A 12,412-nucleotide genomic window follows, 5' to 3' on the forward strand; every position below is an offset into this window, starting at 1 on the left:
ATATAGCGCTTTCAACAGACCACATGGCCATCCAAAGCGCTTTACAATTTTGCCTCACATTCACCCATTCACACTCACATTCACACACCGACTGCAGTGTCTGCCATTCAAGGCGCCATCCAGCTCATCGGGAGCAGCTGGGGTTAGGTGTCTTGCTCAAGGACACCTCGACACTTGGTCAGGTGGAGCCGGGGATTGAACCACCAACCTTCCGGTTTGTAGACAACCTACATGAACCACTGAGCCACTGCCGCCCCTAATAACTTATCCCTTCCTTAAAATCAACTGCAAGCTTGCATTCTGATCTACTTCCAATCAACATCAGATATATATGAGCAAGTCCCTGCCATACATTTAAACCATTTCACTTGATTGTTCATCACAATACAGGAAAAGAAAATCTGTTGCTACTTTGGTTCATTATGACTTTAAAATGACAACATTAGCTTGAGATGCCCAGGTATGGCTGAGATTGAGAGCAAGAAGACGTTTGTCCTTCTGACTGACAAATTATTTTTGGGATGTCCATGGTTATTTTTCCAGATCCATAGTACAGTCACAATCAGGTCTAATTTTAATGCCTCTTGAGAATCATGTGCAATCCAGAAATTCACTGCAGTCTATTTTCACTACATCCAGAGTCAGCTTTCCTCCAGTTAAAAACAGGGGCTCCATGAAAGGGCTGTGAGTGCTTGGGAAGAATTTAAATTCATCCAAACTCCTCTCTTCTCCTTCATATTCATCTTCCTCCTCTTCTCCACTTATTGCCCCATGAGTGGAAATGTAGTCCTCCATGATGTCTGTGATCTTGGTGATTTGGGTGCCATCAGAGGAGCTGGACTCGTGAGAGAAACTTTTGATGTAGGTGCAGATGGAGGGATAGGGAACTTCCTCCACCTCCACATTATCAGGATCCTCATTCACACTGGAGTCACACTGGTCTAGATAAAATTTTATTTCACTCTGTGGGAAGGGGAACAGGTGTGAACTGGTTAATGAATTACAATTATATCATATTTACACAATTTTGGTCAACCAATCCAATTCCATGTTTAAACAAAATAACAATACTGTGATAGGTTTGGGAAAATGCTATCATAATATGCCTACTTTGCTACTATGTGGAACAGTAGTATGTGAAAAGCGTAATATGTCCGAATTCATAGTTCATAAAAAAAACTAGGCGAAATACATTCTACTTGACATTCTAAAGCAACTTCTTCTGTATTGCTTTTATACAACAGTTCGATAAACTAAATATTAATATTGTGCAACTATCATTTTAGTCACAATATTGCCAGTTGCCTACTTACAAAATACAAATTTTGATCCACTTTAAAAAATAGTTCAGTTAAAACAAAAAAGAATGCTTTCAAATAAATCACTCGAGTCAGTAATTCAATGACTCACTCATTAAGACAGCTGTTTTGTTCCTGAATGAATCAATATTTTGAATGAATCATTTAAGTAAATGATTCAATATCTCACTCACAGTGTAATACACTTGTCTCCACCTACTGGCATAATTATGTAACCTAAAGAAAGATCCACCGAAAAATTCTCACCACTAATGCACAAACTGACATGCCAACAGAGCTGGGTAGATTACTTGTAAACTGTAAACCAATGACAAACATTGTAGTCAGTTTCGTAATCCATTACATTACACATTTTAGGTCATTTAATCAGACTACTTTTTGATTACTTTCAGATTACTTTTGACCGAACTCATTTATCACATTGATTTAAATAGAATAATCTTGAACCACATTGATATTAAAATGCAAAGAAAATATATTCCATTCATTGTTACTAACAACCTAAAGTGCATTAATTGTATTAACCCCTTGGCTTATTGCTAGTTTGTAAGAAAACGTGTTCTTCAGGGTTGGTCACACTAGACTACAATACATTTCTTTGGGCACTTGTCTTTTAAAAAAAATATAAATTCAACAAATAATAATAAATAAATAAATGAAAATAATCTCACATCCACTTTCCTACAATGCCACAAATATGCAGTTTTAAAGCTTTTAAGAGGTCATGCTATGATGTATCAATCTTCTATTGGCCACACATGATACTAATTTGCAAGTCACCCAACCTGTATTTTTGAATGCTTTGAAATGCAAAACTTCTTTGCATAACCGCTCGAGTCTCCAGAATTCTCATACATATGAATGGAAGTGAATGGCATGAACAGTGTAGTGTGACTGGCCGAAAAGCATAACATAATGGCTGTGTTTATGCAACTAGCCCCTGATATACAGTACAATAGCACTGGGACTTTTCATTCTTTGTATGAGTCCACTAGCATGCAGAGTTGGGTAGTAACTGATTACATGTAATATGGATTCATAATTAATTAATTAGTTCCTTCAATAAGTTCCTTCACAAACATTTAACCAGTCTTAAAGAAAAAAAAAACTTAGATGACCAAATTTATTTAGTTTATGCAACTTGCCCCCCAAACTCTTGCAACAACACTCAAGCTCTAGAACTAACTGCTGAATACCAGTGAATGAGATTATAAAGCTGCGGTGTGAGGGAAATATTTTCTTTCTGTCCTCGTTTTCCACAGAAAAAAGTCTTACTGGATGAGTAAATTATTTCATTTTGATGAATTTTCATTTTGAGAGAACTATCCCTAAATGCTAAAGCTTGCTTATGATACCCAGAAATGCTGTTGGTAGCTCACTTGTTCTGAAAATACAGTCTGTGTAGGCACTTCCTTACATTTACCTGGTCATCAGCATATGTCTTTGCACATTTGCTGTTTGCTGGATCTGGAATAATAGGCAGCAGACACCGGCAACAGCATAAGAATCTATCAAGGAAAACAGACATGGCAGTGTTTAAAATCACAAAAAAAAATTTTTTTGTTTTTTTTTTGTCTGTAGAATTCAAGGAATTCTGCTGATTCTTACCTTCTATGGACAGAGGAGAACTGACAGATGCACAGGAGGATTAGACAGGCCAAAAGTACTACTCCACCAGCCAGGATCACCAGGGACAGCATTCTCTCAGCTGAAAAAAGATGTCATAGGTCACTCTTACCTACATCTTTTTTACACAAAAGCACTTTCTTAAAAAATGCCAAATATTTGGATTTAAACCCAGTAAATGATGTTGAAGTGCAACAATCTTCATAAATACATACAGTCTGATAGTGTGCAGAATGGGAGATCACTTCCTTTGGGTCCCTCCCCTGCATCAGTCCAGGCAGTGACCCACAGATTGTAACACTGTTCTGGTGACAGACCACTGATGACATACTGTGTCTTTGGATGGTCTACACCTGCAGCCAAAGTGCAGCACCACGTCAGAAATCTAATATCTCAGTTGATTTAGCACTGTAATTGATGAACATCCCAAGCAAGCAGTCTTTTTATATTGCTTTATAAAATAAATCTTGAGAGCCAACAGTAAATATTGTATCAGTGTTATACATTTTAACATTTATCCCCAATTAATGCTTCTTGAACTCCTTTAAAACAAGATAAGCCTTACTGAATTTGTGAATATCTCCCTTCAACTTGTCCATCAAGTAGACAGTGTATTTTTTTAAACAGCCTCTTCTCTTCTTTTGAGGGATTTCATTCCAGGTCAAGCTCAAGCTCTCTGTGTCCTTCCGGAAAGGTTTAGGATCTGGACCCTGTTCTGGAGCTGTGAATTCCAAGATGAAACAGTGATTATGATAAGGAGAGTCATGCATTTTTATGTATATTTTCACCAGGGCTACATTACTTTTATTACAAATACAGTCAAAATAATAGTAGTGTTTGTGTTATATACATATTTCTGTTTTATATTTTAATACATTTTAAAATGCAATTTATTTCTGTGATGTAAGCGTAATTTTTAGCAGCCATTACTCCAGTCTAAAAGCATTCTAATATGCTGATGAAACACTTTTTATTATTGACAACTAATTATTACTAATAACAACTAATTATTGAGAATGTTGAAAATATTTTTGTGGTAACCATTGCTTTTTTCAGGATCATTGCTGGAAAAAATTTCTTTCTGTCTTTACTGTCACTTTGATCAGTTTAATGTATCCTAGTTAAAAAAAAAAAAATTATATATATATATATATATATATATATATATATATATATATATATATATATATATATATATATATATATATATATATATTTAAATAAATAAATCATACTGAAATAAAAAATGCAAACTTTTGAATGTGCACTGAACTTAATGTGTGTGTGTGTGTGTGTGTGTGTATATATATATATATATATATATATATATAGTGATTTAATTCACTTTGATGAATATTTATACAGAATGAGCATTAGGAATGAACCTGATTGCCATGAGGAGATGCCTTTAATGGTTGCCATTTTGGGACCAGATGATCGCAGAGCGGTAACTGCAACCTGATAGCATTCTTGAGGCTGCAGACCTGGACAGACATCAGAATAAAAGGTATTTTATTACAGTGTGGAAACCAACCAACTAATTTTGACTGGTCTTAACTCATACCATCCAATTAAACCTGCCTGTAATGTGAGCTGTGGTATCCACCACTCTGGTCCACTGAATCCCCTCTATGTTTCCAACTGGATACCAATGCACCACATACTCAGTGCCTGCAATGTCAAGCTTGGGCCAGAAGAGGGCAATGCTATGATTATTCAATGGCCTGTGTGACGGTAAACCTGCAACTAGACCTGTGAACACAATATGCATGGCTTAGCTTTGCTATATTGGCCACAAGCATCTTTTAATTATTTTAATATAGGATAAAACCACATTTATTTGGCTCTGCATTGCAAAAAACGTCAAAAACCAAAGGCTTACCTGGAAACCGCAGCTGAATAATTTTGACAGGAGATTGACCCTCTGAGTTAACCGCGGACACTGACACAGAACAATTATAGCAGCATATGCTCTGATTTCTGCTGGGTGGAACTACGATGATAGAGTGCCTCTTTCCCTTTTGCTCCTGGACACTTATATTATACCTCTGAATTTTCCCCTTGGCATCTGATATGTTCAGTTCCTAAAACATAATAAACCAGAATATTAAGGCAATCTTTATCACGCAGTTCAGTTTGTCTAAATGCATGCATCTGACCTGTGATAGAGTCAGCCGTTAATGACATGAGGCAGAAATATGACTCTAAAAGAGAGAATTCTCAAATCCATCATTTCCTCTAAGCCCCTACTCAGTTTTTGTAAACTGAAACTGACAGTCGACTAACTTTTGGTTTCAGACTAAGTGTGTTTGGGAAGATGCAATTCACACAAGCAAACCATTGCTTTAGTGGTGGTTTGACATTTAAGGACCTGTGTGAAAAGTATACAAGTACAGGGGGAGGGAATCGTGTAAGGACCTGTTCGTAGCATGTACACTGGTAAATGAAACATTAATAGAAAATAGGTCGGTGAAGGGGTTACGTGCCTTCCAAAATATGCGGAAACACTTGCTTTTAGATTGTGGGGGCTTCAGTTCTTGGAGGTACCAGACATCAAGCGCCTTATCAGGAGCTTAAGAGAGAGAAGAATAAAAACAGTTCTGTTACAATCGGTCACACTCTTTTTCTTTCACTTGGCATGTCAGTTTGTATAATGTGGGGTGTATTTTTTTATTTTTTTTTGTTAAACCAAAAGTCAGTGCAGTCCCATCAAATTTGAAAGTCTTCTCTTCAATCACTTCTCAACTAAGTTAAGTAACACTAAAAAGTGTTAATTTAATCTAGTTTAATTTAATTTAAGTTAATCTAGATTAATTTAAACTAATTTAATCGGTCACCACTCACGTTTGCTTTAGTTTTGCCCATTATCTCAAGCACCTGAGACATGCTAACAAAGTAGTGACTATCCCACGCCAGTACAATCAACTTATCTAACACCATCATACTTCTGAAGCGCTCTTTTCAGCACATGCGTAACTACCCACATTCATACGACCCCTTACACTTTCTGATGACTTTAAAAGAGCGAGCAGCTCAGAATAACTACACAAACTAAGCTGCCTTCAAAATTCTATAAATACAAAATGTGACTTAATGAAGGTCCTTACGAGTCATATATTTCATAACCTACCTTCTTCTTTTGTTGTTTTTTGCTTTGGTTGACTCCAGTCACTCCACAGGCCTACTGTATGGTTAATTTTCCTCCTGATCTGGAAATTGTACGTGGTATCCGGCTGTAGCAAGGATATGTTCAGTCTACTCTTATCATTAGTCTGCGGAGACAACATAATCAAATGTGTTGTTATCTCACCAGATGCGAGCTCTTAAATATGTTAAATACTTTCTCTGTTAAAATGTCTTTCAAGAATGTTTGAATGCTTCTTTTAAAAAATGTTAGCATCTGTTTTCAATAAAACAAAAGTTGATGGAGTTAAAGGTTAAAACCGTTGTGCAGCTTAATATTTTTTATAGAAATTTTGATACATTTTTCAGAATCCTTTGATGTCTCTTTTATCCATTGCTGTTTATTATATATATCTTCATTCACAGTTAAATACAACATGGCATCTATGAATGAATCACACACTGTTTGACGTCACTGATGCCAAACGGCATTCAGAATTTCCCCATTTGTGTTCCAAGGAAGTGAAATAAATGAAAAACATTCATTTGGGTTGAACCATCCCTTTAAGCACACGATTGACTTTCACCAGTGGAAAAAAAACATCTTTAGGTTTAGAGTCAACGAGACCATCTCTGGATCTCCAAACATATTTCTTTATTATAATGAAAAATATTTTGTATTCCTGCAAAGCTGTCTGTCCTATCTACTGTATGGAATAGTTACTGAAATAATTTCATTGATAACGAGACATCAAGACATATGTTGTGGGATGTGCAACAGTCATCCTAATAATAAGGATTGCAAAAACCCCTTTCTTGACATTTCTTATTCCAGTTTTGAGTCATCATGGAGGGCTTGTGGTTTGACGACCAAACTAATCTGTGAGGTTTTGTGGGTTTTTTTTCTTCTCATAATGAATCGACTCATCTTTGCAACTCTGCATTTTTATTTATCAGCTTTACCAAGATAAACAACGGAGAGGTCTGCAAGTAAAAATAAAAAGTGGCTTTGAATACCACTTCAGTCTGATTCTAACTGAAGATGCTGAGCAATTAAACCACATTTCAGAATCAGAAGCTTTACCTGGAAGGTGTCCCAGATCCCATTTACAGCACTGTACTGGATTTCAACCAAGTTCATGCTGTGATTGTCTGTGTGTAGGTTGCACCATCGGGAGGAACAGCTCACATTAATGATTTCAGGCATTGAGGGTTTTACTGTAAATGAACAGAGAAACATTGCATCATTTTCGGTCCACATTTCTCTACATCTGAAATGCAGTCCAATTCTTTTTGGTTTTAGATTAAGTCAAGATAAGATCTTTTGCAGCAGCTTCTGAAATAATAAAGTCAACTTGCGGGTTGGTGTAAAAAGAACCAATTCTTTAAAACTGACCAAATTTTTATTTTTTGGAATCCCCCAAACCACAACTCTTCTTGCTAACCAGGCACAGCATGACAAAATGAAAAGCAATAAAAGCTATTAACATCATTTTTTCTCATAAATAGGCAACAATTTGTCTATTCTTATTTATTTTATTTTTTTATGACATGGACAGACTAAGGGGAGAAACTGAGAACTTTTTGTTCTAGTTTTAATGCAGTGGCTTTCAAGACGAGTTCATTTTTAATAAGACAAAACAAGCAAGCAAATAATATCTGCACATTATAATATTGTAAATATTAATATAATTTAATATTGTATTGTAAATAATAAGGCTGAGAATGGCCTTTGAATAAAATGGCTGAGATTCACTGCTTTACTGTTTTACAAGTAGCCAACAAAAATCTCACCCACACACTGTACTGACTTTGACGGCTTTGATATGCATCATGCAACATTTCTGCTTTTGGTGTTGACAGAAAAACTTTTTCTAAAAATATTTTTTTTTTTACAAATCTAGGGTGCAGTAAAAAGACTTTGGAGAACTGTCAAAAGTTAATCAATTCCATCATCCATATTAAACATAACTAAACCTAAACATTGAGTGAATTCAACTGAATGGTTTCACTCTTTTTGCTGTTTATAATTATGAGTTTGGGAATTTATTTACCTATATTTATTAGGTTGATGGTGTGAGGGCCTGAGGTTTTTGAGCCCAGGGTATTAGAGACACTGAGCCACACAACAAGCTGTGTCATTTCTGAGCTTTTGATGGGGAAAGTGGAGTGACAAAATCCTGTAGCGTTCATAAAACTCTCATAGCCAAGTTCCAGGTCACCATGAACCCTGAAAAAGCACAGGGAAAACATTGTCAAATAATTAAATTAGTTTTACTTGTGTCTCTGCTTTTGGTTGTATCATATGATCTGTAAACTTAAAGATCCTCCTTATAAAGCTGATTTGACTCTTTTTACTAACCGTAACTGACATGTGGTGTCGATTATGGTACCTCTTCCCGTTGTCCAAATGCAACTGACATTGCGAGAATTCATTTTTTGAACACATGTGAGGTTTTGTGGAATGTCTGGAGGGTCTGAAAAAGAAGCACATGACTGTGAAAGTTTCAGAATTAAAAGTGTCAGAGTCTCCACCCTTGCCAAAGGGTGGAACAAATCATACTTGTCAACGTTTCCCACTAATTTTGTTATTGTAATTAGTTTCAGCCCTTTACAAACTTTTTTTATTTCTCTGCACATCATTTTTCTCTAAGAGAAGGTGTCTTCATTTTGTATCTCTAAAAGACACATTTTGCAAAGTTGAATAATATGGCATGATATAAGACAAGGTTACCACACCTCTAGAAAGACGAAAGTCTGAAATTAATTTTCAATTATTTTAAGATTAGTTTAAATCTTTATATAAAGACTGCATTTTAGCTTATTGCAGAGCTGAGAATTACTTGAAAAAATTGCATAATCACTATAGAAATTCTGTGATACAGACTGTCCATGTGTGTGGGAACCCTGAAATAAAGACGTTCTATAAAGTTACAAGCTTACATCCAGGTTTGATGTCGATTCCACATGGTTCTGGGTTCTCCTCACACCTGCAGCTGAAAGTGCTAAACTCTTTTATATTCACAATTTCCACAGACACCTCCATTGACATGGCTTTCTTTTTTATATATAGAATCTGCGTTCCATTTCGAAAAATGAGTTTGGAGCATTGCTTGTTAAAGATACAGGAGAAGGTGAAGTTGGATCCTAAGAGGACTTCTTCACCTTTGCTTGATCTCACAGTGCACACAGTTCCTGCAAGAAGCATAAACAGAGGAAGCATAAAATAAAAACAATGTTATCACAGTATAGCGTGGGATATTTGCACCAGGGTTGTAAATATCATAGACATTCCTCTGTACTCCCCATTATTCACAATAATCAATCATTATGTGCTTATAGTTCATTCTTAAATTATTATATTTTGTCCACCACAATCCCAATTATGTGTTCACATCCTTAAGTTTTTAATAGTGTTTTGTATAACTTCATTAAAATATGATAAATTCAAATACAAATTTGAACGCAGAAGCCAAATGTTCCATACAAACTAAGTCTAATTTCAATTAACATTCTCACTGATGACGCTGTCCAAAATGATATGTTTTGATATTTAGGGCAAATAAAATAAAATCTAATGTAGCCTATTTGTGTTTCTTTAACTTTAGACATTTTTGGTCATGAGCACTCTCTTTGTCATTTATTAACAATATCCGACAGTCAGTAAACATGCATCACTAAATCTGCAATTTGTTTTTAAAAGTCATAGTGTCAAGCCACAGTGTCATTTCCACCACAACATCAAACGATGTCGTTTTTTTCTTTAATAACAATCTATGCTAGAAATGAGAACGATGCAGATGATTTGAGATTTTTTTTTCTTCCATTAAAAGGTCTAATTTTGCAGCTAGCCTTAAATAACATTAACAGTTTCTTGAGAAGTAGCAAGAATAAACGTCGAAGCCATGAAACGGTTTCCAAGCGCTTCAAATAGGCTAATGGGAAAAAGTGGTTTGTTGGAATACAAGTCAAACCGTGGCCCATGAAATCGCCCGAATCTAAAGCAAATCTCATATATTAAAAACAATCATGTCATAGCCTACCTTCATGTGCACCTGTAGCCAGGATGAAGCAGAACATTACAAGGATCGACCACGTACATTCAGAAGACATCGAGCTCGGTGCTGAAGACCACACGATCTCACAAGACCCTCTGTAAACAACCATTCATGAGATTTTAAGAGTTACCTTCCCACTTTACACTTTACTTGCTTATTGAGAAATTCAAGCCACTCTTTTATCATTTAGACAGGTGGAAAAGAACGCGTTCCACAAAAAACTAAGCTATAATCCAGCAGTATACACGTCTCCAATAATATTACAATAGCAGAGCGTTTGTCACGTCGCGTCAATGTCGCGTAATTGTAAGACTTGAAGACCAGAAAGGTTCATCGTTTAAAGATAACACTTTTCAAGATTTTGTGGTATATAACATAGCTGTATGCTTACCCCTGCCCATGGGACATAACTGCTCGGTTTGGTCATTGGTGCGGTTTGTGAGTTTTAATGTGGCAGTAGAGCCCTCAGGCGCATCTCCTCCCTCTCCTGTTGAAGAACTGAGCGCGCGACGTCTTGTATTTGTAACAAATGAGCGCGCATGACATCAGTAACCTCAGCACTCGGTTTACTGCAGGATACTGTTAATCAGAATTGTTTTATTTATTTTTTTGTTCATTACTGTATTGTGAAGTACAGATGACATTTATCATAACGGTCATCTTACAGACATCCATTGCTTTATGAGGTCTGTTTTTATTTAATTTTTTATTTTGTTTTAAAAATGTATAAATATATTATTTTTTTTTAAATCATAACTTATTTACATTAACAGCATCGAACCTAATACAGCTAATAAAAAAAATATTTTCGTATTTTATTAACCCTTTAAAGAAATTAACCGTTTTCATGCAATGGACATTTGATTTTTGCAGATGTTTGAGATTTAAAAATGCCATGTTTAACGTTTTATCTAATTAGCCTAATTCATATATGATGGGAACAAAAATGTAGCCTAACTGCATAACAGGAATGAATCGTGACACATAAAATAAAAAGTGACTTGTATATAAATAAACGGACTTGATCAACAGGCCACCCCAAAACAATTAACAACCATTTGCAAATTTAAATGAACAGTAAGTCTAAAGCAATTTACAAACAACTATTTCATCAGTGCAATAACGTATTTCAAGGAGAACAATAAACTATACCTGAATATAGTTTATTAATATAATTGATTATTATATTAATATATATGTTTTTGCCTTGATATTAGGTTATATCCCTACTGATCTATAATAGAGAAATTTAATAACATTTTAATAGCTATTTTTAACATAGTATTAGAAACCTGTTAATAGTGTTCCTGGGACACCATACAAAAACCCTAGCTTATTACAACATAACATGAAGAATATTTATTACAAATCTAAAGGTTAAAGAGACTGAAAAAAAACTAAAAACTCCTTTTTCAGGCCTTCGTAAGATGTTGCATGTTTTCTCCAAAGCATTTTCTCTGCTCTCAAGTGCAACATATGGCAGCTCTACATTATTTCACTTTACATGCATGGTCATAATCGTAAAGGGACAAAATAAGTGCTTTTGTAAGGACAGACTCCCCACCCACCCTTAAAGTTCCCATACATCATCTTGAAAGGTATCATTCAGTATTACAATAATAGAGTGGAGTGTTTGTGCAGAGAAGTGCTACAAATAAGTTGATGGTGTCTCCTCACGTGTGAGATGATGAACTGTATTCTTCAGGGCGACGAGTACTTTCTCAGGAAGTTTTAAAAACAGCTTTGCGGTGCAGGTGTCTCTGCAGGAGGGAGTGTAACTGAGAACCAAAAAGAACCCCTTGAGACTTACTGGCTAATGGTATAAATAACATGTCAGGTTAACAAGGTTATACATGTCAAACTGAGCATTTCAAATGCAGCTTTGCAGGTTATTAATATGCTCTATCCACCATCTGACTGTGTCAAAGAATATAAGCACTGCAAGACTGTATATAAATCAGATTTTATTCATTGATTGGTTAAAACATTCATAAAGCGATTTGTAAAGTGATTTGTATTTTAAACAAGAAAATCATACTAGAATGTATATATACTTTAAATGTACCACCATTCCTGTGAACTAGCACCAAAATATAAAGGTATGGTTCCTGCTCACTGAGCTTTAAAACACCTGCAGTTGTGGTAAAAGACATGTATTACAACCCGAATTCCGGAAAAGTTGGGACGTTTTTTAAATTTTAATAAAATGAAAACTAAAAGACTTTCAAATCACATGAGCCAATATTTTATTCACAATAGAACATAGATAACATAGCAAATGTTTAA

At 35.3% G+C, this 12,412-nt stretch overlaps 1 protein-coding gene across 1 annotated transcript; it reads right to left on the reverse strand.

The window, feature by feature from the left end:
- Window positions 1-267: 267 nt before the first annotated feature.
- On the reverse strand, window positions 268-10,644 carry LOC132151292 (interleukin-12 receptor subunit beta-2-like). Its single transcript, XM_059559397.1, has 16 exons — window positions 10,518-10,644; window positions 10,112-10,221; window positions 9,012-9,263; window positions 8,431-8,545; window positions 8,123-8,298; window positions 7,153-7,286; window positions 6,076-6,217; window positions 5,432-5,517; window positions 4,828-5,029; window positions 4,527-4,697; window positions 4,331-4,429; window positions 3,511-3,666; window positions 3,161-3,298; window positions 2,928-3,027; window positions 2,743-2,827; window positions 268-963 (listed from the first exon to the last, which is right to left on the reverse strand). The coding sequence occupies exons 1-16, from the start codon at window positions 10,532-10,534 to the stop codon at window positions 592-594; spliced, it is 2,355 nt and encodes a 784-aa protein (XP_059415380.1). The 5' UTR covers window positions 10,535-10,644; the 3' UTR covers window positions 268-591.
- Window positions 10,645-12,412: the final 1,768 nt, after the last annotated feature.

The sequence above is a fragment of the Carassius carassius genome, chromosome 10, assembly GCF_963082965.1.
Source record: "Carassius carassius chromosome 10, fCarCar2.1, whole genome shotgun sequence".
Lineage (NCBI taxonomy): Eukaryota > Metazoa > Chordata > Actinopteri > Cypriniformes > Cyprinidae > Carassius > Carassius carassius.

Bases quoted from the DNA above. Each gene is read 5' to 3' on its own strand.
- LOC132151292 (XM_059559397.1), bottom strand. The intron at 4,430-4,526 runs GCAGGTTTAATT...ATGTCTGTCCAG, and splicing joins TACCACAGCTCACATTACAG to GTCTGCAGCCTCAAGAATGC. The intron at 3,299-3,510 runs GTAAGGCTTATC...CTTTGGCTGCAG, and splicing joins GGGAGATATTCACAAATTCA to GTGTAGACCATCCAAAGACA.